The following is a 25,950-nucleotide window of genomic DNA, read 5'->3' on the forward strand; positions in this document are numbered from 1 at the left end:
CTGGTCTGGGACAGCTGTGGCCTGAAGTCTGGAGCTTGCAGCCCCATTTTTAGTTCCAGAAGCCTGAGGAAAGGAAGGACGGGGCCCCAAGGGAAGTGCACAGGCGTGGGACATGGGACCAATGAAGCAGAAACGTCCCTGAGATTGGCATGAAGGCCCCACAGTGGTGAGTCTGAAAAGCGGGACTCCTCTGGGGGACCCTCACGCCTGCATCTGTCCCAGCCGTAAGTTTTGTGGCTTGGCCCCAGCAGGTGGCCTCACTTGATTTGGGACAAGCTGTGGGACACTGGTGTTCACTCCTTTTATTTAAAACCCAGAATCGAGGAGAAGGGGATTTTGCAAGCGCAGAGCATTCTGGAGTTTGGAGCCCCCTGGGAAAGAAGGCAGCGGTGGGGTTGGGTCAGGAATCACTGAGCCCATGGAGAGCCCAGCGGTACTAGAAAACCCCATTCGTGTTGGCAAATAAAAAGGGCATTGGAGGGCTGGAGAGATGGCTTAAGCAGTTAAGCGCTTGCCTATGAAGCCTAAGGACCCTGGCTTGAGGCTCGATTCCCCAGAACGCACGTAAGTCAGATGCACAAGGTGGCGCATGCATCTGGAGTTTGTTTGCAGTGGCTGGAGGCCCTGGTGCGCCCATTCTCTCTCTACCTATCTGTCTCTTTCTGTCTCTTGCTCTCAAATAAATAAATAAATTATATATATATATATATATATATATATACATATATACATATATACATATATATACATATATACATATATATACATATATACATATATACATATATACATATATATATATACATATATATATATATATATATATATATATATATATATATATATATATATTTAAAAGAGTGCATTAGATGCAGGAGAGAATATGGAAAGGTTGGTAAAAAGCCTTACCCATAGAAACTCCTTTCTCTTAGTGCAGATGTAATTGATCCTGATACCCCAAGATAGCTTCCTCGGGAGAGACAAGGGTGCTCTTCACTCCTCACGCATCTCCACCCCTCCGGCCCCCCAACCCAGCCCCACTGGCAGGACGGGACCTCCCATTTCCAAGTTGCCTATTCCCAAGTGCCCGGTACATTTCCTTTGTAAGGGGCTGTTGGCATCAGAGATGTGTGCGTCGCTGCCAAGTGTGAGGGCCGGATGTTGAAGAGCCACAGCTTGCTGGTCAGGGCAGCAGCGGTGAAAAGCAAAAGTCAACAGAGACTCCCAGCCGTTTCCTGCCCTGCTGGGCGAGCCACTGGGCAGCAGGAACCTCTCTGGTGCCTGGGCTTTCCCAGCTCCTCCACTTTCACCCCACCAGTTGGGTTCTTCTGTGAGCAACCCCTTTTAAGAGGCTCATACAGACTCACTGTGACACTGTTGGAGATGAAAGAAAATCAACTGCATGGAAGTTGTTAATAAAAATTTGAAATAAAAAATAAATGATAAAAAAATTAAAAAAAAAGAAATGTCAAAAAGCGAAAGAAAATCAACCGAATTTAAGAGGCCTTTTTATTTATAGACAAAAAGTAAGTTGTGAGAACGTCAGCATGGTTCAGAAGAAAAACATTTCGACAGCAAACGAAAGTCCCCATAAGTCACTTGCTCTAATAGTTGGCCTGTGTCGCACCTGCTGGAGAAAAAATGCTTCAGGTTGAGACCATTCAGGGCAAAGACGGGCCCCGTCCACGTGTCCAGAGTTGACCTACTTTCAGCTAGTCGAGAATGAGGTCAGTACGTGGCTCACCCCTGAAAGGCAGGAGAGGGAAGTTGAGCTGCTGACTGAAGATCAAGGGTTCTTCTGGAGAACAAAGGATCTGAAGGTGGCATCAAGAGACTCACCAGTCTGCAAGCAGGTGCCACACAGAACCAAAGGCAGAAAGAAGGCACGTTTCGGCAGTCTGCCCTTTCCTCCCCTCAGCAGACAATGCTGGGACACACGGAAGGCTTGCAAAGCTTTTATACTGTATTTGCTTTCCACATTTGCTATTAAATACAGACCTGTCATTCCGTGACAATACAGGTGCCTTTGTAAGATCCTTATTCCCCCACATTAAAGATAAACAGGGATGAGAGTCATCTTACAATTTTTTTATCTTACAGTGCATAACAAGCGTTGTAGAATCTTAGATGAAGACAAGAAATATTACTCCTGAAGAGTGAGGAAGCCCGAGAGATGAAAGGAACTCCATCCCACCCGAGTTGGCAATTTGAGTGACCTATGCATGCGACTGTGGAGCACTCGTGGGGATTGTGAGGAGACGGTGTGTCACAGCACCAAGTCCAGAGTCACAGGAAGAAGACACGATGGGAACATTTCAGTCTTAATATTCAATTCTGCTCCAGAAGAACATGGTGCCCAGGAGAACCCAGAACTAGAATGAAAATGGAGAAAAGAAGGAAGAAATCGTTTTAGAAACATCTCCTACTTGAAAAAAAAAAAAATTGACGAGATTCCTTTTATTCAGGGCTTAGGTGACTCTAGATTCTTATTTTTACTCTATTTAACACGTGTATTTATTTACTTAAAGGGAGAGAGAGTGTGTGTGTGCGTGTATAAGTGCACCCAGGGGCTCCTGCCACTGCCAATGAACTCCAGATGCACGCACCACTTTGTGCATATGGATCTACGTGGATGCTGGGGATTCGAACCAAGGCCATCAGGCTTTGCAAGTGAGTGCCTTTAACTACTGAGCAATCTCCCTAGCCCCAACTCTAGATTTTTAAGAGTAATCCTTCCTTAAGCAGATGTGACACCGAATCCATTCTGCTCCAGGGCACTGCTACCCTCTGCCCCTGGGACCGCTTCCCTGTGCCCCCCCCCCCATTTTCACTGCACTTCCCATCCTAGACTTCTTGGTTTCTGAGGTACCTTTCCCATTTGGGGCCAAACTAGCTCTAGGGAAATTCTTTTATCTTGCCATCAAGGCTAACTACTTTCTAGTATGCTCCTGTTTTTAGTAGATGCCATTTGGGGAACCTTTTTTTTTCTTTGTAATTTCCCCTTCCTCTCCAAGGGTCTTCCCCCATATTCTAACATGCCCATGACCTGGAACGTCTGCCTCGGGTGAATGCCACAGATCCTGAGACACGTCACTCAGGCAGGGCATCGGAAAGTCGAAGATGTTTCAGACCTGGCGTCTGTCCCCAGGGAGCTTAGCCAGGTCACTAAACCGCCCCAGTCTCACTTTCTATACCTGTAAATAAACCTAATACCTTCAACCTCTGCCTCAGAGATCCAGCAGCCAATGAGAACTTAAAAAATTCTTTTTATTAACAACATACTTTGAGCTGGGCGTGGTGGCGCACGCCTTCAATCCCAGCACTTGGGAGGCAGAGGTAGGAGGATTGCCATGAGTTCGAGGCCAGCCTGAGACTCCATAGTGAATTCCAGGTCAGCTGGACTAGAGTGAGACCCTACCTTGAAAAACAAAAACAAAAACAAAAAACAAACAAAAAAGAACACACTTTGTATGGATACATCATGTGTGGGTACCATCTTCTCTGCCCCTCCCTTCTGCTGTGGGCCCTCCTCACTGGGGTTACTGGTTTTCCCCATGGGGTTGTGGGTTATGCATTGTGGGAGCAGCTGTCAGTTATTGAGGGGAGGCAATGCCGCTGGGCATGATGTCTCAACCTGTGGCTCTTACAATCTTTCCACCTCCCTCTTCCACAAAATTCTCTGAGCCTTGGTGGGTGAGCTTTAAGTCTGCTTCAGTATGCTGGCCCCAAGCAGCCCGTTATCATCTTTCATTCATTCAATTACTGAGCATTCACTATGGTGTGCCAGGTACTGGGTAATAAAGAACAGCTGGCTGTCAGCCTTTAGCAGAGTCAAATGCATCCCAGCCAGTCATTCCATATCTGAGTAGATAAGGGCGATGTGGGAACTCCTAAAAGGCTGGGCTGAGGGATCCTAACAGACTTCTCAAAGGAGCTTTCTCTTTTCTTTCTGCCTCAGATTATCATTCCTTAACTGAGCACTTTTTTTTGGCTTTTCAAGATAGGGTCTCGCTCTAGCCCAGGCTGACCTGGAATTCACTATGCAGGCTCAGGCTGGCCTCGAACTTACAACAATCCTCTGACATTGGTCTCCAAAATGCTGGGATTAAAGACCTATACCACGGTGCCCAGCAACCCAGATCTTTTCAAGGAACGCACACAAGCACCCTGTCAGGGGAGGTGAAGAATACCATAGGACTTTATTTGCTTTTTCACTGTTTTCGTATTGGCACTGATGATGTCAAGGCAGTGGAAGGCAAGGCCATTGAGACTTGGCAAGAATCAAGACTGAGTCATTTTAAACTGTCTCTGGTCATGGTAATTCTTCACTGCTGTGTCTTTCAATAACAAAAAGATGCCACTTTAACATGACAGTGTCCTCAATGAAGCAATAAGAGTTACTAACTTTATTACATTTTGGCTTTTGAGTATACATCTATTTAATATCCTATATGATAAAAAATATGCATAAACAGTCCCATGGTATACTGAATATATGACTACCTGGAAAGAAAGAACCTGTATGATTGGGTTGTGCACTAACCTAACCATTGTTTTTTATCATGGGGCACCATTTTACAGACAGACAGAGAATTGGTGTGCCAGGGCCTCAGCCACTGCACTCAAACTCCAGATGCTTGTGCCACCTAGTGGGCATGTGTGACCTTGCAATTGCCTCACCTTTTGTGAGTATGGCTAATGTGGGATCTGGAGAGAGATGGAACCTGGGTCCTTTTTAGGCAAGTGCCTTAACAGCTAAGCCATCTCTCCAGCTCCATTTTACATTTTGCTATTTTTTTTTTTCTGTTTGTTTTTGAGATAGGGTTTCACTGTAACTCGGGCTGACTTGGAATTCACTATGTAGGCTCAGGGTGGTCTCAAACTCACAGCGATCCTCCTACCTCTGCCTCCCAAGTGCTGGGATTAAAGGTGTGTACCTGGATGAACATTTGGCTTTTTTCTTTTTTAAGACCAACACAAAAAGTTATGGCTATATTTAGACTTGGATATTTGGACAGGTGCTTTGTCCAAAATTTACAAAGTTGATCCCAAGGAAAACAACTGACAATATATGTCACCAACAATACATTTCTAGATCTTTAGAAAACTGATCTGCCGCCATGAGCTGGATAGCATTCTTTACTCACAATCTTTTCCAATATGCCAATATCAATAAATGTGATCGTTTGTTGTTACATATGGGGAAGATCTATATAGGGTAGTATTCCCAAATAGCCAGTTCATGAAGTTATAGACTTATACATGGATCAAAGATTTGTGCAAGGTCTGGGAATACAGCTCAGTGGTAGTGTTTGCCTAGGCTCAATTCTGTACATTGCAGGTGAAAAAAAATACTGTAATGTGTTTTAATGAGTACAAAGTACAAAGAAATGATTTAATGAGTAAATTGACACAAAGGGTTTATCATTAATATACTTTCAGACTCCATACTGTAACTCATCCCTCAGAAACTTTTCAGTTTAGTATAGTTTCAATAGCCACTGAACCCAGATGAGAATTTGACTTTTCTTTTTTTAAAGACCAACACACAAGTTATGGTTATATGGAAAAAAAGAGTGGGGCTTGCAGAGATGCCTCAGCAGTTCAAGGCACCTGTTTGTAAAGCCTGCTGGCCCAGGTCCAATTCCCCAGTACCCAGACACACGTCAGGAGTTTCCAGACCTTTCTCTATGTGAAATTTTCTCCATCTCCCCTCCCCTTTCCTAGCCAGGCTGGGAAGGGGGAGAATTTTTTCTTGTCTTGGGATTTTCTGCTTTTCTTTCCCCTCCCTAAAATAAATTGCATAATTCACAAGTTTTTTTCTTTTTTTTTTTTTTTTTTCTCAAGGTAGGGTCTCCCTCTAGCCCAGGCTGACCTGGAATTCACTATGTAGTCTCAGGGTGGCCTCGAACTCTTGGCGATCCTCCTACCTCTGCCTCCCAAGTGCTGGGATTAAAGGCGTGCACCAACATGCCCAGCGTGAATGTTTTTTTTTTGTATGCGAGAGAGAGGGAGAGAATTGGCACACCAGGGCCTCTAGCCACTGAAATCAAACTCCAGACCTGGGCGTCACCTTGTGTGCATGCAGGGCCTTGTGCATCTGGCTTACGTGTGTTCTGAGGAGTTGAACCTGGGTCCTTAGGCTTCACAGGCAAATGCCTTAACTGTTAGACCATCTCTCCAGCCCTCACAAGTACATTTTTAAAATCCATGGTTATCTTCAGATAAGATCATTAAAGCATTCCTGTTTTCAAACTACACATTGATATGAAGGATATATTTTCTTAAAAAACACTGACAACATATTAGAACAGACTATTCAGCAAAAACCGGCAAATCCAGCTTATCCAAAAGTTGAGCGGACTTGACAGAGATGTACAGCAGAGCAACTGTACTCATTTTTGTTTTGTAAAACAGTCATTTTTGAATATGTTTTTTTTTATGTTGACTTATAATTGTCTTGGTTTTATTTTAAACTAAATCAATAAATACTTAATTTTTTTCTGTGCTAATAATTCCCAGTGGAGCTACTATCAATAGGCACAGGTCAAATAGAAAAAAAAAAAGCTTTTTTGAATCATACACATGCACGCATGTGTGTGTGTATGGGGGGGAGGGGTGGTGCCGTGCACTTGTGTGTGGAGGCCAGAGGCCAGCCTCACGCATCCTTCCTTCCTCAAGCCTAGTCCACTGTTTCTTTTTCTTTTTTAAATTTATTTTTGGTTATTTTTATTTATTTATTTGACAGCGACAGACAGAGAGGAAGAGGCAGAGAGAGAGAGAGAGAGAGAATGGGCACATTGGGGCATCTAGCCTCTGCAAATGAACTCTAGGTGCGTGCGCCCCCTTGTGCATCTGGCTAACGTGGGTCCTGGGGAATCGAGCCTTGAACCGGGGTACTTAGGCTTCACAGGCAAACGCATAACCGCTAAGCCATCTCTCCAGCCCATAGTTCACTGTTTCTTGAGACAGGGTCTATCATTGGCCTAGAACTTACCAGTTAGGCTAGACTGGCTGCCCAGAAAATCCCAGCGATCCTTCTATCTCTGCCTTCCCAGCCCTGGGATTACCAATTTGCCCCACCATCCATGCCTAGGAAGTTACACAGATTCTGGGGATTGATTCGTCGAGTCTTCATGCCAGAAAGGCAAGCACTTGACCGACTCGGCTGTCATCCAGCTCCTTGAATGTGTTTTGAGATGGTCCAGCGGCCCTGAAACCAAAAGTGTGGGACTGCTTCCCTAATGTGACAGTTGTCAGCCTTGACCGAAAGCTAGAATCATCTGACAAATTAAAAAAGGCTTAGGCCCGGTCCCCAGGTCCACTGAACCAGCATCATGTCTGGTGAGGGCCATGCGTGTGTTTTACCCCGTCTGGGGGGGTGGGGGGCTGATGTGTGGTCAGAGCTGCAGACTAGATCTCTGCCGTCTTGCTGTCTGTGCCTCATACAGAGACGGCAGCAGGAACTGGTGAGACTGGTAGAGGCTGGGAACTGCTGCTTGAGAGACCGGATGGACCAGTGTCGGGCAGGAGCTGTGCAAAGACGGGTCAGGACAGTCCTTGAAGAACGACTGCAATGAATTGTGAGACCCGGAGACCTGGGGCGTAGGCTGGAGTTCAGGAAGAAGCACCGACAAAGCGGAAAAGCTTGCCGGTACCCAGAAATGGGAGCATCGGGGGCAGCCAGAGAAGGGTCTGGTACTAGGGCACATCCTTTCCCTAGCAGAGAAGTTGACTTCCCTTGCCGCGGGGGAACCCACCGTCATTGATCTGGTGCCAGAATTTTCCCAAGTAGCTTTCAGCTTTCAGGTTTGGTTTTCAGACCTTTTAATGTGGTTAAGGCCTCTCCTTAGCATCACTGTGGTGCTTGGATTCAGGCCCCCCCCCCATAAACTTAGGTGTTCTGAATGCTAGGTTCCCAGCTGATGGAGATTTGGGAATTAACGCCTCCTGGAGGCAGTGTATTGTTGGGGGTGAGCTTATGGGTGTTATAGCCAGTGTCCCCTTGCCAGTGTTTGGCACATTCTCTTGTTGTTGTTGTCCACCTTAGGTGGGCCAGGGTTGATGTCCATCCTCTGCTTATGCCATCGTGGAGCTTCCCCTCGAGCCTGTAAGCCAAAATAAACCTCTTTTTTCCCCACAAGCTGCTCTTAGCTGGGCGCTTTCTACCAGCGATGTGAACCTGACCGCAACAATCACCATTCCTGAAATAATAAATACGCGCCAGCAATACTCACAGTCCAGCAGAGGATGGCGAATCCAAACCAGGCGACCCCCCAGGCATGTCGGTTCATTGGTCCAGAGATTAGTTGATAGCAGCCCTGGAAGAGGAGGTGAGCCACGTTCACGCGACAGGAGACAGGAAAAGGGCAGGACCCCAGCGGACAAGCAGATTCCATTTGATTCAGTGTCCCCCGCTGTCCAGGTCACAGTCACGCCAGGCTACAGCTGACATCTGAGCGGCTTTACACACACATATCACTAGGGGCTGGAGCAATAGCTTAGCGGTTAAGGCGCATGCCTGTGAAGCCTAAGGACCCTGGTTCGATTCCCCATGTCCCACATAAGCCAGATGCACATGGTGGCGCATGTGTCTGGAGTTTGTTTGCAGTTATGGGCCGTGGTGCGCCCATTCTCATTCACTCTTTCTCCCCCTCTCACTATCTCTAATAAATAAATAAATCCTTAAAAAATTAAAAAAAATATATCACTAGGGACTGGGGAGATGACTCAGTGGTTAAAGGCACTTGCTTGCAAAGCTTGCAGCCTGGGTGTGAGTCCTCAACACCCACGTAAACCAGATGCAAAAAGTTAGTGACACAAACATTTGGTGTGTATTTGCAGGAAGCAACAAGAGACACTGGCAGGTATGCGCGCGCGCACACACACACACACACACACACACACACACACACACACACACACATGTTTAAAACAATATTTCATTTACTTATTAGAAAGAGAGAGAGGGAGGGAGGGAGAAAGTGGGTATGGCCACCACACCAGGGCCTTCTGCCACTGCAAACGAACTCCAGACACGTGCACCACTTTGTGCATCTGGCTTTATATGGATACTGCGGTACTGGACCTGTGACATCATGTCGTTCAAGCGAGCACCTCTGAGTGCTGAGTCATCTCTTCATCCCAAATGATTTTTTTTTTTTCCCGAGATAGAGTCTCACTCTAGCCCAGGCTGACCTGGAATTCACTACAGAGTCTCAGGGTGGCCTCAAACTCACAGCGATCCTCCTACCTCTGCCTCCTGAGTGCTGGGATTAAAGGCGTGCGCCACCACGCACAGTCCCAGTGAAATATTTTTATGAGCATATCATAGCTCTAAACTCTTGTTGCATCTTCCTTGTCCCACCTTGACCCTCTGGGGCCTCTCTTGAGGGTCACTGCAATAGTCTCGGTGACGGTGTCCTTGACAGCTGAGTCCACTCACAAGATCAAGACTTTCCATGACACTGCTCATTTTACTGGTGCTTTATTTCCTTGATCATCTTACTATTCTTCTTTTTTTCTTTTGGCTTGTGTGTGAGTCCATGCACGTGTGTGTGCGTGCGTGTGGCGATGGCAGTGTTTGTGCCAGATGGTGTGCCATGTGCTTGCTTGCAGTGGCCAGAGCAGAGCGTCTGGTGCCCTGTCCACTACTTTTCCTTCCACGTGTTCTTACTTAAGCTGGGGTCTCTTCCAGATCCTGGAGTTTGCTTGAAAGCTTTATATTTATATTTATCTGAGGGATAGAGAGAAAGAGAGAGAGACAGACAGAGAGAGAGAGAGAGAGAGAGAGAGAGAGAGAGAGAGAGGGAGAGAATGGGTACACCAGGACCTTCAGCCTCTGCAAATGAACTCCAGATGTATGTGCCTCTTTGTGCACCTGACTTACGTGGGTCCTGGGGAATCTGGGAGCCACCAAGCCATCTCTCCAGCCCATGACTTGACAATTGTTTTGCAAGCTACAGTGACTCTCAAGGTTCTTCTCACATACAGATACACGTGGCCATGCCCAGTGCTTATGTGGGTTCTAAGGATTGAGGGCAGCTTTCTTGGGCCTGCTTGGGCCCTCATACTTGCACAGGAAGGGCTTCTTATTTTAAATATATATTTTATTTGTTTATTTGAGAGAGACAAAAAGAGAGAGAGAGAGTGAGCGAGCATGCCAGGGCCTGCAGCCACTGCAAACAAACTCCAGATGCATGCACCCCCTTGTGCATCTGGCTTGCATGGGTTCTGGAGATTTGAACTGGGATCCTTTGGCTTTGTAAGCAGATGCCTTAACCACTAAGCCATCTCTTTAGCCAGGAAGAGCTTTTAACTGCTGAGCCATCGCTCCAGCCTCCTTCTTAATATTCTTGAGGTGTAGTTGTTGGGATTTGCACATAGCATTCCAAAGGCTAATGGAACATGGAGGGAGGGAAAGAGAGAGAAGGAGAAACAGAGAGAAAGAGAGAGAATATCTGAACTGCTAGTGAAATTCTGGTTAATTTCTACCATCACCGCACACGCCTTTCCTACTTTTGTTAGTCTTCATGGCTGTAGCAGCACACGTGTGTGTGTGTGTATCTTGAAAAACTACAATATGGATGTGCGAAAGAGTCATTCACTTCACTCACCCTCCAATCAGCTCTTGAGTGTTTGCCTGATGCCAAGCACTTAAGATACGGACTTGAGTAAGATGTGGCCTTTAGAAGACTCATGGGAAAATATACTGATGATCAAATTTCATCAGGGATGGTAAGCGTGACATCAGGAGCAGAGTCAAGTAGATGTTGGGGTGGCCCACTTTGCTGTGTGGTGGAGGATGGTTACAGGCGAATCTAACAGGATTGTTAGTGGGATCTGTAAGGCAGAAAATGGTGGGGGTGGTGTGGTGGAGGGGGTAGAATCTGGGGACTGGGATAGGGAGAAAGATTAGCAGAGAAGGGTCTATGTTGAAGGTGAAGAATGAGTGAGATCCAGGATGCAGGGACAGAGGGCACAATATTAGAACGCAGGAACTTGGTAGAGGAATGGGGTTGGGTGGCAGAGGTTTGTGGGTGTGGCACAGCCAGTAGGTTGTAAAGACAAAGAAACTGAAAGGAAGGTGTTAGGATGCCTGTCAAACTGAGTATGGGGATCCCAAGACAGAAGAGAGTGACTTTTTGAATATTTTATTTATATTTATTTATTTGAGAGAGGGAAAGAGGGAAAGAGGGAGAGGGAAAGAGAGAGAGAGAGAGAGAGAGAGAGAGAGAGAGAGAGAGAGAGAGAGAGAATGGGTGTGCCAGGGCTTCCAGCCACTGCAAATGAACTCCAGACACGTGTGCCACCTTATGCATCTGGCTTACGTGTGTATGGGGAATTGAACCGAGGTCCTTTGGCTTTGCAGGCAAGTGCCTTAACTGCTAAGCCATCTCTCTAGCCCAGAGAGTGAATTTTATATGTCCCTCAAAGCTTACCTACCTGAACTTAAGAAAATGAGTGGTTTTAGGTTTATTTCCCTGACTACGATATTCTCCATATTAAGGGAAGGGGGATTACTACGAATAAATCTGATCATCTGAAGATGTGTATCCTTTTTGTCTTTTCCAAAGAGGCGCTGTTTGCACACAACCTCAGTGTAGTCAAGATTGGTTTGCATGAGCCAGTTCCAATGTTGAAGCGTTGAACCCTTTAAAAAAAATATTCCAAGGCCAGGCATGTTAATCCCAGCATTTGGGAGGCAGATGTAGAAGGATTGCCGTGAGTTCGAGGCCACCCTGAGATGACAGTGAATGCCAGGTCAGCCTGATGTACAGTGAGACCCTACCTGGGAAAACCAAACAAAAAAAATTCTATTTATTTATGTATTTCTTAGAGAGAGAGAGAGAGAGAGAGAGAGAGAGAGAGAGAGAGAGAGGGAGGGAGGGAGAGAATGGGTACACCAGGGCCTCCAGCCAGTGCAAACAAACTCCAGACTCATGCGCCACCTTGTGTGTCTGGCTTACATGGGTCCTGGGGAGCTGAACCTGGGCCCTTTCACTTCTCAGGCAAGTGCCTTAACCACTGAGACATATCTCTAGCCCCGCCTAGCCCTTTTTGTCAGTAGTGAGAGTTATGGTTATACTGCATACTGGCTGCAAGCAACACATTTTGTTTTTATGATGGTCTGTGTAAACCAATGCCAGAAAAATGTTGCTACAAAGCTCGGAGAGAGATGCTCTGGACACTACTGCAAAAGCATCTTTGACAGTCCCGTAGCTTTTCTGAGCTAATGTCTCCAATTCTGGCCTGGGTGCCCTGTCGCGTTTATTCTCCTGAAGAGCCTGATGCTTTTCAATGATTTAACCAAGTGGCACGATGCCAGGTTTCCTCTCAAGGGCACCTCTCACAGGACCTCAGTGCACCGCGTCTGCGGATGCTGGCTAGAGGGGTGTGGGAATGCCCACCAGGCTTTTGGGAGTATCATTGAGCCCTTATGGTCTTAGAGTCTGTGCACCATAGCGAGGTTACTTCATTTAAAGTCTGATTTCTGCCGGGCGTGGTGACGCTCGCCTTTAATCCCAGCACTCGGGAGGTAGAGGTAGGAGGATCGCTGAGAGTTCGAGGCCACCCTGAGACTACATAGTGAATTCCAGGTCAGCCTGAGCCAAAGTGAGACCCTACCTCCAAAAAAAAAAAAAAAAAAGTCTGATTTCTGATTTATTTATTTTTTAATTGTTTATTTATTTTTTATTTATCTGAGAGAAGGAGGGGGGAGAGAGAATGGGCACCCCAGGGTCTTCAGCCGCTGTAAACAAACTCCAGATGCATGCACCACCTTGTGCATCTGGCTTACGTGGGTCCTGGGGAATCAAACCTGGGTCCTTTGGCTTTGTAGGCAAGCGCTCTAACCACCAAGTCATCTCTCCAGCCCTATTTATTTAGTTTTTGGATTTATTTTATTTCCCTATTAAATATGGGGAGGGGGAGAGAGAGAGAATGGGTGTGCCAGGGCCTCCAGCCACTGCAAATGAACTCCAGAGCATGTGCCACTTTGCGCGCATCTGGCTGACTGGGGTCCTGGAGAATTGAACCTGGCTCCTTTGGCTTCACAGGTATGCGTCTTAACAGCTGAGCCATTTCTCCAGCCTTGATTTCTAATTTTGTGACCTTGGGCATGGTACTGAATTGGCGTTTCCATCTCAGTTCCTTGCATGTAAAATAGGGATTGCAAGGGCCTTTGAAGACATCGCCATATGTCTGGCACCTGGCACAATGCCAGGCATTTGGAAATAACTCAATGAATGGCTGCTAAGCATCATCAGATCATCTTCATCTTCCTGTAAACATGTTTTCAAAGACCATGTGTACACTAACCGTCCTCAGTCCAGTTCCTAGCCGAATGCTGCATTTAACACCAGAACTACATTGCTGCTGGAAAGGAACGGCGGTCTATAATTGCTGGGGCACAATCACCTTTTTGCATAGCACGCCTTCCAATTTCCATTTCGTAAACATTTTGCACATTTTTAATCTAATGCCAATCTTTTTCTTGGAAAGAAAGAACCAATTCTAGAATTACACAAATTGGCTTCACTTATGTAAACATTGGGATTTCGTCATGTAAAATTGGAATTTGCTATTACAATCCTCACGGTCTGCTAATTTGGTCAAAACGTAAATTTATTCTGCATCACTTCTAAATTACCAGTCACAGTTTACTAGCAGAAAAGGCAATAATTGAGAAGAGGCTTAAAGAAAAGAATGAAAACTTCCTTACTGAGCAACTATTACTTACAGTTGGCCATTATTTTCTTCCTAGAGAGCAGAAGAACTTTCTGGTAGGTCTTGAAGGGGGAGGGTGCTCACCTGATTGTGGTAATAACCGGGCACCCCAAGCTTGCAGGCATCTAGGTTGAGAGGCTCTTTAAGGCTGTTCATGATACAACACTGCCGAGGCCAGGGGTAGTCGGCATCATTGTTCTCTGTCCGGAAGGCAGACGTATATTTCTGCCAGTCCGATGGGCCATTGACTCCACAGCAGTGATCCTGTCCACATACGGGAGGTACGAAATTCTCAGTTCATGGCTCTCATTAGCATCATCAAGGTAGAAATGCAGAGTTTGTGCAGAAGAAAGGGATGGAAAACCATACCATGTTTTATGCTTACTAAGAATTCTCCCAACTACAGTTTTTGTAATTTACTCTTTTATTTATATATTTGAGAGAGAGAGAGAGAGAGAGAGAGAGAGAGAACAAGTGACCCAGGGCCTCTAGCCACTACAAACAAACCCCAGACACATGTGCTACTTTGTGCATCTGACTAATGTGGGTATTGGGGAATTGAACCTGGGTCCTTAGGCTTTGCAAGCAAATACTTTAACCACTGGACCATCTCTTCACACCCCTGTTTTTTTTTTTTTTTTTTTTTTTTGGTAGGTTCTCACTCTAGCCCAGGCTGACCTGTGTTTTCTCAGGGTGGCCTCAAACTCGTAGTGATCCTCCTATCTCTGCCTTCTGAGTGCTGGGATTAAAGGTGAGTGCCACCACATCTGGCCAGTAATTTCCTTTTTAAAGTTTGTGAGACGAGGGCTGGAGAGATGGCTCAGTGGCTAAGGGACTTGCCTGCAAAGCCCAAGAACCCAAGTTAGCTTCCCCAATACCCACATAAAGCCAGATGCACAAGGTGGCTCATGTGTCTGGAGTTCGTTTGCAGTGGCTGGAGGCCTCTGAGCATCCATTCTCTCTCTATCGGCCTCTTTCTTTTACTCTCTTTCAAATAAAATAAAATAAAGTAAAATGTTTGCAAGACTTTTTTTTTTTTTAAATTTTTATTTATTTATTTATTTGAGAGCGACAGACACAGAGAGAAAGACAGATAGAAGGAGAGAGAGAGAATGGGCACTCCAGGGCTTCCAGCCTCTGCAAACGAACTCCAGACGCGTGCGCCCCCTTGTGCATCTGGCTAACGTGGGACCTGGGGAACCGAGCCTCGAACCGGGGTCCTTAGGCTTCACAGGCAAGCGTTTAACCGCTAAGCCATCTCTCCAGCCCATGCAAGACTTTCTTTACATCTCTTACTTTATTATCTATGAATACACAACTTTCAGAATGGCTATATTCAAGCAAACTTATTGATAAAAACCATGTTCAAGGATGCCCAATTTTACCATTGTGTTATAGGAAATAATGATTAAGTTTGAGCCAGGCTTACTTCAGAGAACTCAGTTACAGACAGGAGAGTTAAGGGCCCAGAACGAAGCTTGGTTGAGCTCTCCCACAGAGTCTGGAAAGAGTAAGGATCCAACAGAAGAGAATGAGCCGGAGTGGCAGTGTGTGTGTGACAAAGGCTGATGGGACGTCATGTAAAGATGAGGACAGGAAACCTGACCGTTAGAAACTGTGGTCAGTGCGATTTTAGTGGAGTGACGAGGTCAGAATCCACTGGATGGGAGTCGTGGAGAGGTGCGCCATGGGGACGGACAACACGGATGTCTCCTTGGAGACCTGTCACGAGATAGGACCACGGCCGGGGACACAGCCACGCGCGACTGACTCCCGGACAAGAGTTCTTGGAACCAATGTGCGAGCAGACTTGTCCTGGCGGAGTGAAGTGAGGGAGAAAACGGATCAAGGCGATCGGAGCAGCAAGACAGCTGGAGCAAAGGGCGGCGGGGCAGGGAGGCGTCCACGGGCTTGGTGCAGGACAGGCCATTTGTCAGGACAGGGGGCAGAGTGCTCTGGCGCGGATAAATGTGGACGGGCAGGTTTGCTGGGGGAAACATGGGATGGTTCTTGTCTGATTGCTTCTATATTGTCAATAAAAGGTGAAGTGACATCATCAGCGATCACTGATGTTTGGAAAGGAACTCACCCAGGCGAAGAATGAACACCCACAACAGTGTGGAGCTAGACCAGGAAACGCAGAGCTACCATTCGAACTTTGTGGCAAGGTATCGAAGCTAGCCTGCCCGAGTGAGTTTTCCTAGCAGCATTTAGCTCTTAGGTAAGGAGTTGGTAAAAAAAAGCTGTATTGTTAGCCTATAGCAGGGATTGGTTGGGAAAGACTGAGGAACAGAGGTAGGTAAATAGGTAAAGGAATAAAGGAGGCCAGTGAAGAGGGATGGTAAGGAGAAAAGAGAAAATGTAAAAAAAAAAAAAAAAGTGATAAGGAATGAAAAAGTGGCCAATTAAAAGGAGGTCATGAGCTGCGCATGGTGGCGCACACCTTTAATCGCAGCACTTGTGAAGCAGAGGTCAGAGGATCGCTGTGAGTTCGAGGCCACCCTGAGACTATATAGTGAATTCCAGGTCAGCCTGGGCTACAGTGAGACCTTACCTCAAAAACAAAACAAAACAAAAATCCCCAATAATAGTGAACTCCAGGTCAGCCCGAGCTACAGTAAGACCCTACCTCAAACCAAACCAAACCAAACCAAAACAAATAAACAAACAAAAAAGGAGGTCATGATAAAATACTAACGATTGAAATGGAGATATTAGAGAAAATGAAATAAATTATAGGAGGCAGTCAGAGGGGATGGGACAGTTGTTGGCATTGGCCGTGGCATGGAATACGGTGGCCTGGGTGAGGTGGGGGAGAGGACATGGAACAGACGTCAGAGATGTGGGTCCTGAAGCCCTGTCCTAGGTAGGATGACAGGCGCGTCAGTGGAAAGTGTGTACCGTGGGGGAGATATTGAAATTCCCAGCGGAGGCAGGAGAAAGATGGGCAGACGTTGTGGGGGGGGGTCGGTAAACAGTCACAGTGAAGCGGGGATGATGGGGACGTGAACCTCAAGCATTTGAAAGAGGGAAGAAAGAAGGGAGGCAATGGTATGGAAGCCGGGCGGACCAAGGAGGAAACCTACTTGGTGTTCAGGTTGTATGGAACGTGGAGTAAGGATCCAAAAGGGGACGGGGGCAGAGGGCAGGCAGGGTCACCAGGAGATAACTATTTTTTTTTTTTTAGCAAAGCAAGAGAGGAAGAGAGTTTTAAGGAGGAGATTTTTGAAAAGCCGGTGGTTGAAGGGAACGGATGCCGGGGCCAGTGAAGAGTTGGCTCAGGTAAGGATTACGTGGAAGATGGTGACTTTATATACATGGGACAACCACATGGGGTGATGTTCTGCAAGAGTTGGAGTTCTGATGCTAGTTAAAATAAACTCACTTAGAAAAAAAAATTGGGTAATTAAATCCACTCATAACCCCTAGTCCTTAGCAGAACGAGATCATAATAGATATAAAAAGATGCCACAAAGGCAAGACAGGCAGTTATTGCCATTTGAATTCAGTGTGGGAGAGAAGAGAACCTGCTGATTTTCATGTTCTAAGAAGGAGAACATATGATTAGTCTAAATTTCTTTTTAAAATTATTACTATTGGGCTGGAGAGATGGTTTAGCGGTTAAGCGCTTGCCTGTGAAGCCTAAGGACCCCGTTCGAGGCTCGGTTCCCCAGGTCCCACGTTAGCCAGATGCACAAGGGGGCGCACGCGTCTGGAGTTCGTTTGCAGAGGCTGGAAGCCCTGGCGCGCCCATTCTCTCTCTCTCCCTCTACCTGTCTTTCTCTCTCTGTGTCTGTCGTTCTCAAAATAAATAAATAAATAATTTAAAAAAATTATTACTATTATTATTATTGGGTTTTTTTGTTTGTTTTTGTTTCTCGAGGTAGGGTCTCACTCTAGCTCAGGCTGACCTGGAATTCACTATGGAGTCTCAGGGTGGCCTCAAACTCATGGACATCCTTCTACCTTGGCCTTCTGAGTGCTGGGCGCCACCGTGCTTGGATCTTAAAATTATTTTTTTTTTTAATTTTTTTTTTTTCGAGGTAGGGTCTCACTCTGGCTCAGGCTGACCTCGAATTCACTATGTAGTCTCGGGGTGGCCTTGAACTCTTGGCGATCCTTCTACCTCTGCCTCCAGAGTGCTGGGATTAAAGGCGTGCGCCACCACGCCTGGCCTTTAAAATTATTTTTAATTAAAATTTTTTTGATGTTATTTTGAGGTAGGGTCTCACTCTTGCTCAGGCTGACTGGAATTTACTCTGTAGTCTCAGAGTGGCCTTGAACTCATGGTGATCCTCCTACCTCTGCCTTCCAAGTGCTGGGATGACAGGCATGTACCAGCTCACTTTTAAAAATATTTTATTTGGGCTGGAGAGATGGCTTAGTGGTTAAGCGCTTGCCTGTGAAGCCTAAGGACCCCGGTTCGAGGCTCGGTTCCCCAGGTCCCACGTTAGCCAGATGCACAAGGGGGCGCACGCATCTGGAGTTCGTTTGCAGAGGCTGGAAGCCCTGGCGCACCCATTCTCGCTCTCTCCCTCTATCTGTCTTTCTCTCTGTGTCTGTCACTCTCAAATGAATAAATAAAAAAATTAAAAAAAATAAAAAAATAAAAAAAAATATTTTATTTATTATTTATTTATTTGAGAGAGAGAAAGAGAGAGAGAGAGAGAGAATAGCTGCACCAAGACTCTAGCCACTGCAAACGAACTCCAGGCGCGTGAGCCACCTTGTACATTTGGCTAACATGGGTCCTGGGTCCTTAGGCTTCGCAGGATCTCTCCAGCCCCTAAATTTCTTTAATCTATCCCCTATAAAGGTAACCTAGTCAACATTATGGCTTGACAAATTATAGATCTAGGGGTCCCCCTGAGTTAAGCATAAAACATCTCCCTACCCCCACCCCCCACCAGTAAGTAAGAGGCATAAATGACCTGGCCTGGACCACAACCACACCTCTTTCTGAAGGAGACCCTCTTGAGGCACTGAGCTCACTCCCACCCACGTGGTGGTGGTTCCTGGTTTAGACATGAGCACACATCTTACCTGGAGCATGAGCCTGTCCCAGGTTTTGGTGACCCCATTGTTTTTCCATTCGTCATCATTCGTTGGGGGGCTGTTGTTCTGGTACCTTACCAGCATCTGCTTCAGGAAGAGGTTGGGCGTGAACTACAGGTGGGAAGGAAACACAAGAGGCTGTTAGCATGCTTATTCCAAGGAAGGTTAGCTGTCTTCCTCAGTCTGTTGTTGACAGTGAACATCTTGGAGTAAAGCTATCCTCATAGGCATCCAACACAGTTGGCTGAGGTTGCTTTAGATTTTTTTTTTTCTTATTTTTTCCTTTTTTTAAAAAAATATTTTTTTTGAAAGAGAGAGAGGGGGCTGAAGAAATAGCTTAGCACTTAAGGCACTTGCCTGCAAAGCCTAAGGACCCGGGTTCAATTCTCCAGGTCCCACGTAAGCCAGCTGCACAAGATGGGGCATGGGCCTGGAGTTCACTTGCAGTGGCTGGAGGTGCTGGCACGTCCATTCTCTCTCTCCTCCTTCCCTCCCCTCCCCTCCCCTCCCCTCCCCTCCCCTCCCCTCCCTTCCCCTCCCCTCCCCTCCCCTCCCCTCCCCTCCCCTCCCCTCCCCTTCCCCCCTCCCCTCCCCTTCCCCTTTCTTTCTTTCTTTTTTTCTTTCTTTCTTTCTTTCTTTCTTTCTTTCTTTCTTTCTTTCTTTCTTTCTTTCTTCCTTTCCATTCTCTTTCTCTCTCTTTCTTTCTTTCTTTCTTTCTTTCTCTACCTCTCCCTCTGTCTGTCTCTAGTAAGTAAATAAAAATTGAAAGTGCATGCAAGAGAGAAAGAGGTAGATAGAATGGGTGTGCCAGGGCCTCCAGCCTCTGCAAGCGAACTCTGGATGCATGTGCCACCTTGTGCATCTAGCTTACCTGGGTCCTGGGGAATTGAACCTGGGTCCTGTGGCTTTGCAGACAAGCACCTTAACCACTAAGCCATCTTTACAGCCCTGCTTTGAGTTTTTGATACAGGAAGAAGATACCCATCTTCAAAGAAGTCACTATATGACCAGGGTAGACAGATTTTTTTTTTTTTTTTTTTTTGGTTTTTCTAGGTAGGGTCTCACTCTAGCCCAGGATGACCCGGGATTCATTATGGAGTCTCAGGGTGGCCTTGAACTCACAGCAATCCTCCTACCTTTGCCTCCCGAGTGCTGGGATTAAAGGTGTGTGCCACCATGCCAGGCTAGACAGATATTTTTAGGATGATATAAATGAGGGACATGGTGAAGGGAAGAGCAAGAAAGAGTCTGAATTAGAGACTTAGATGGGGCAGACTAGGGGTCATCCCTCAGAAAGGCAAGGGTGTGGTAGAACAGTGACCAGCTTGGGTCGTGGGGGTCAGGTTGCTTGGGCTCTGGGCTCAGAAGTCTTGCTCCATCATTTGTTTCTGCATATTTTTAGACAAGTGGCTTTGCCTTTTCTGTGTTATGATTTCATTTGTAAAAGACAAGTGACACTGCCCATCTCTTTGGTTTGTGAGTAGTAAATAAAACTGTGCAGGTATTTTTAGGGTGTATATTTGCCTTCCTGGTACATAGCAAGGACTTAAATCTCCTCAGTTAGGATGCTAGTGGGGTTCACAGCATCACGATTGCCGAGGCTTGGGGACATACTTACAAAGTCTCGTTGCGTTGCCGCTGTGATACAAGATGCCACCTCAAAGCCATATACTATAAACATCAGAATGAAGTACTGAAACGGAAGCGAGTGAGAAAAACAATTACGCTTCTCCCCACTTAGAGACTCCCCCAGACAACTGCCGAGTTCTCGGCACATTCATCAAAGCACCATATCCGATCACTTCGTGTGGCTAGTCCACAATCCCTCTCTGGTTAGCTCCTTAGCAGAGGCCATGGAGCCAGGTCCTAGGAATAAGGTAGGAGGCTGGTTAATGTAATTCTCTGCTTTTTTTTTTTCTTTTTTCTAGAGAGCAAATGACCATTCAATATAGAGTTTTCTTATCCATTATATTGTCATTTTAACTGAGGAGAACTTATCAAACAAAGAACTGATATGTGGGTCTCTCTCTCTCTGTGTGTGTGTTTATACACGTGTGTGCATGCTCAAGCCCGGCACAAGATTCTTAGTGTATCACACATGAGGCAGAGCACTCTTTTTTTTTTTTTTTTTTTTGAGGTAGGGTCTCACTCTGGTCCAGGCTGACCTGGAATTAACTCTGTCATCTCAGGGTGGCCTTGAACTCATGGCGATCCTCCTACCTCTGCCTCCCGAGTGCTGGGATTAAAGGCGTGGGCCACCACGCCCGGCGAGGCAGAGCACTCTTAACCCCCTCCAGCTGGAGGAATTTTCTCCATGGACTGCTGAACATTGATAACCACAGAAGCCAGAAAAAGATGAGGCACGGCATATTTCACGTCCGTGTTTTCCTAGCCGGGACCCAGTCTCACCTGCGCGGGACATGTAGTCTTTAGGCACACTGTTGTTGTAGTGATGCCAGTTCAGGTGAGGGAAACCTATAGAACATTTTATGTTTTTATTTTATCTTGTTTTTTCAAGGTAGGGTTCACTCTAGCTCAGGCTGACCTGGAATTCACTATGTAGTCTCAGGGTGGCCTTGAACTCACGGCGATCCTCCTACCTCTGTCTCCCGAGTGCTGGGATTAAAGGCGTGCGCCATTACGCCTGGTTTATTTTAAAGATTTATTTTTATTTATTTATTTGAGATCGACAGAGAAAGAGGGAGAGAGAGAGAATGGGTGCACCAGGGCCTCCAGCCACTGCAAATGAACTCCAGATGCATGTATCACCTTATGCATCTGGCTTACATGGGTTCTGGGGAATAGAGCCTGGAACTGGGATCCTTAGGCTTCACAAGCAAGCACTTAACTGCTAAACCATCTCTCCAGCCCTGAAAATTTAATTTTTAAAAATATTTAGTATTTTTAAAAAATATTTATTTTTATTCTTTTATCTGAGTGTAAGAGGGAGAGAAAGAGAGAGAGAGAGAGAGACAGTGTGTGAATGGGCATGCCAAGGCCTTTAGCTGCTGCAAATGAACTCCAGCTGCATGCATCACCTGTGCATGTGGCTTACGTGGGTCTCGCGGAATCAAACCCAGGTCCTTTGACCCTGCAGGCACGCGCCTTAACTGCTTAGCCATTTCTCCAGCCCCCAAATTTTATTTATTTATTTAGTATATTTTTTCTATAGAAAGTTTTAAGCTCTTACCGCCAGCAGAATTTTCCGGTTTGACTTCACGATGCCTACGATGGCTAGAACGGATAAGCAGAAGAGGCTGATGCCCACAAACATGCCAATCCAGGCAGCGCCATAGATGTCGTCATTGTTGGTGGCTTCAAGGAGCGGGTAGAGGCTGTTCTGGTCGGACACAAAGAAGATGCACTCTGCGGTCAGGGCGATGCCGCACATCTGTGGACAAGCCGAGAGGGGGTCGTTCAGGCTGGTGGCCAGCAGCGCAGCCTTGGGAAAGGGGACGGACGGCGGCCCTGGTTAGAGGAGCTGAATTCCTCCTCGATCCTGATACTGGAGAACAGATAGGCCCTTCCAGACCTTGCATAAAACCCTCGGGGCATGAACCACTCAGACACCCCCAGGTTACAAGATTTGAAATGGTTCTGGTGACCGTCACAGTGGGAGCTGCAATCTTGTCAGTTCTCTTACCACCGGCCATTATTTTATGATGGATGAAGACCCTTGCCCTGAAAGATGACAGGTCCGGCTGAAGGGATGGCTTAGCGGTTAAGGCACTTGCCTGCAAAGCCAAAGGACCCAGGTTCGTTTCCCCAGGACCCCCGTTAGCCAGATGCACAAGGCGGTACATGCATCTGGAGTTCATTTGCAGTGGCTGGAAGCCCTGGCGTGCCCATTCTCTGTCTCTCTCTCTCTCCCTCTCTTTGTCAAATAAATAAATAAATACATAAATAAAAAAAAAGATGGTAAGTCCACAGCCAAAGATGGGACTCAGAGGCAGAGCCCAGCCTCAAAGGTCAGCTCTCTTGACTTCAAAACTAGCGCGCTCCCCTTAACCTCACGTCTGCATCGCTTGCCCTCTGAGTCACTCTCATACCCTAGTAATGACCTCTGTCTAGGTCAACAAGAATTGACCAACACTTGCCCCGGCAGCTTTAATAACACAGTCCTCAAGTCAAACTAAGGTGCAACTGGACAGAGTACTCAGTGTTTGGATGCTGGCCATGGTGGACATAACTCTTAAGGTTTTTATGCGAAAGATGGAAAGCAAGCATTTCTCTTTTCCACCATGGTCTTCCGACATAATAGACAAGTATATATTACTGTTTATATGCGGAAATTCCAACTAGCTATTATTCTATCACATTTCTTTATTTCTTTAAAAAATTTTTTGTGTTTTTTTTCAAGGTAAGTTCTCACTCTAGCCCAGGCTGACCTGGAACTCAATCTGTAGTCCCAGGCTGGCCTTGAGCTCACGGCGATCCTCCTACCTCCGCCTCCCAAGTGCTAGGGTTAAAGGCGTGCGCTACCACGCCCAGCTTTTTCAATATTTTTGTTTATTTGCAGGACAGAGAGAAAGAGAGAGAGAGAGAGAGGGAGGGAGGATGAGGGTGAATGTGGGTTTACCAGGGCCTTCTGCTGCCACAAACTCCAGATGCACGTACATCTAACTGGCTTTGCGTGGGCACTGGGGAATCGAACCCAGGCTGCCAGGCTTTGCAAGCAAGGGCCTTTAACTGCTAAGCCTTCTCCTGAGGCCCTACAAGATATTTTATATTATATATATATATATATATATTTTTTTTTTTTTTTCTTTTTTTGAGGTAGGGTCTCACTCTAGCCCAGGCTGACCTGGAATTCACTATGTAGTCTCAGGGTGGCCTCAAACTCATGGAGATCCTCTTACCTCTGCCTCCGAGTGTTGGGATTAAAGGCGTGCGCCACCACACCCGGCCTATTTTATATATTTTTAAAAAATATTTTATTTATTTGAGAGAGAGAGAGAGAGAGAGAGAGAGAGAGAGAGAGAGAACACCAGGACTTCTAGCCACTGCAAATGAACTCTAGATGCATGTGCCACCTTGTGCATTTGTCTTATGTGGGTACTGGGGAATCGAACCTGGGTCCTTAGGCTTTGCAGGTGAGCGCCTTAACTGCTAAGCCATCTCTCCAGCCCCCATGTGTTTCTTAAAATGAAGAAAATATATAGGGAACCAGTAATTATGCTATTCTTTTCCTTTAAGCTTTTACTTCTGATTAATCTAAAATCATGCCGACAAGGACATACTTCTCTGAAAAAATGCTCATGACTTACACCAACAATCACATGTCCAAAAATCAGCAGGCTCTGGAAGCAACGAACAGCAGAATCTTCTTTGGCCATCTTCAGGCTCTCCCTCCAGCTGAAGACATAGTTGAAAATATTACCATTTGATAGGAGCAGGTGACAAATACTGCTACATCTTCCATGATGTGACTAAGTCACAAGTGTGTTATCGTTTTTCTTTTTTTTCTCCTGAAGTAGGATCTCATTCTAGTCCAGGTTGACCTGAAGCTCACTTTGGAGTGCCAGGCTGTCCTTGAACTCACAGTGATTCTTACAACTCTGCCTCCCAAGCACTGAGATTAAAGGCCTACCCTGAGATAACAATTTTTTTTTTTTGAGGTAGGGTCTCACTCTAGCCCAGGCTGACCTGGAATTCATTATGGAGTCTCAGGGTGGCCTTGAACTCATGGCGATCCTCCTACCTCTGCTTCCTGAGTGCTGGGATTAAAGGCGTGCGCCACCACGCCCAGCGAGATAACAATTTTTAAAAATTTATTTGCATGCAGAGAGAGACAGAGAAAAGAGAGAGAGGAGAAAGAGAGACTGGGCACACCGGGGCCTCTAGCTACTGCATATGAACTTCAGATGCATGTGCCACTTTTGTACGTTTGGCTTCATGTGAGTCCTGGGGAATTGAACCTGGGTTCTTAGGCTTTACGGGAAAGCGCCTTAACTGCTGAGCCATCTCTCCAGCCCTGTGTTATCCTTTTGTGTCCCAAGGCATACAAACCAAGGTTCTGAAATCTCTTAGTAATGAATTCTTTTTTTTTTTTTTTCCCAAGGTAGGGTTTCACTCTAGCCCAAGCTGACCTGGAAGTCACTATGGAGTCTCAGGGTGGCCTTGAACTCACGGTGATCCTCCTACCTCTGCCTCCCGAGTGCTGGGATTAAGGGCGTGCGCCACCACGCTGGAGGTCAGCAGTCACACCAGTTTTATGAAGAAGATGGAAAAGAAAGAAGAAGAAATCAAAGTCTTCCAGAGTTTGACCAGTGTCTTGTTGGAGTTCCTTCAGATATGACGTGAAGCGGATGTGTACTTCAGAGAGATGGACTGAGGCTCTGAAAGACCACCGGGTGCACACAGAGCGGACCCGAGGTGGTGATGTCTGGGCTGGCACACACAGAGATTCTCTGGTATTGGTCTGTGACCCTTGATCAAGGCAAACTGCCACCTACTGGGCACTGGGGAGTTGTTTGTATCCTCTATGGTCTGTGGGCTACTTTCCAAAACAAAAGAAAACAACAACAACCCTCCCCCAAAAACATAGTAACCAGTATAAAATTGTTTTAATGCACACTGATACTATGTATATAAAATGCCTTAATTATTAATAAGCCAATGTATTATGATTATACCAGTATATCTTTAAAAAAATAAGAAGACCTAATGCTTCTGGCATACTAAAATCATGGAATTAAATCAGGGATTTAACATTCATAAAGGATGTTATTATTGAAATATATCCCATACCATTTCTTTTAATTTTTTTATTTTTTTGGTTTATTTATTTTTATATTTATTTGAAAGTTATAGAGAGAGAAAGAGGCAGAGAGAAAGAGGGAGAGAGAGAGAGAGAGAGAGAGGGAGAGAGAGAGAGGGAGAGAGAGAGAGACAGAATGGGCGCGCCAGGGCCTCCAGCCACTGCAAACGAACTCCAGACGCATGCACCCCCTTGTGCATCTGGCTAACATGGGCCCTGAGGAAGCGAACCTCGAACCAGGGTCCTTAGGCTTCACAGGCAAGTGCTTAACCGCTAAGCCATCTCTCTAGCCTTCCCATACCATTTTTTAAACTTGAGAATATTTTTAGTGACTCTGTTTTTTTCTTTTTTTTGCCCGAATCTTCACATTATATTTGTATATATTTTTAATCCTTATATAAAGAGAA

The 25,950-nt window shown here is 46.1% G+C and overlaps 1 protein-coding gene across 1 annotated transcript in view; it reads right to left on the bottom strand.

Moving 5' to 3' along the window:
• Positions 1 to 1,489: 1,489 nt before the first annotated feature.
• Upk1b (uroplakin 1B) overlaps positions 1,490 to 25,950 on the bottom strand; it is a 41,402-nt gene continuing 16,941 nt past the window's right edge. Inside the window, exons 2-8 of the mRNA XM_045147905.1 lie at positions 24,051 to 24,138; positions 21,974 to 22,174; positions 20,402 to 20,476; positions 18,772 to 18,894; positions 13,813 to 13,992; positions 8,238 to 8,321; positions 1,490 to 2,372 (exon numbers count right to left, since the gene is read on the bottom strand). Coding sequence (XP_045003840.1) covers positions 2,322 to 2,372; positions 8,238 to 8,321; positions 13,813 to 13,992; positions 18,772 to 18,894; positions 20,402 to 20,476; positions 21,974 to 22,174; positions 24,051 to 24,119 — 783 coding nt within the window. The 5' untranslated portion in view covers positions 24,120 to 24,138 and the 3' untranslated portion in view covers positions 1,490 to 2,321. The remainder of the gene's footprint in view (positions 2,373 to 8,237; positions 8,322 to 13,812; positions 13,993 to 18,771; positions 18,895 to 20,401; positions 20,477 to 21,973; positions 22,175 to 24,050; positions 24,139 to 25,950) is intronic.

The sequence above is a fragment of the Jaculus jaculus genome, chromosome 4 (genome assembly GCF_020740685.1).
Source record: "Jaculus jaculus isolate mJacJac1 chromosome 4, mJacJac1.mat.Y.cur, whole genome shotgun sequence".
In the NCBI taxonomy this organism is placed as follows: domain Eukaryota; kingdom Metazoa; phylum Chordata; class Mammalia; order Rodentia; family Dipodidae; genus Jaculus; species Jaculus jaculus.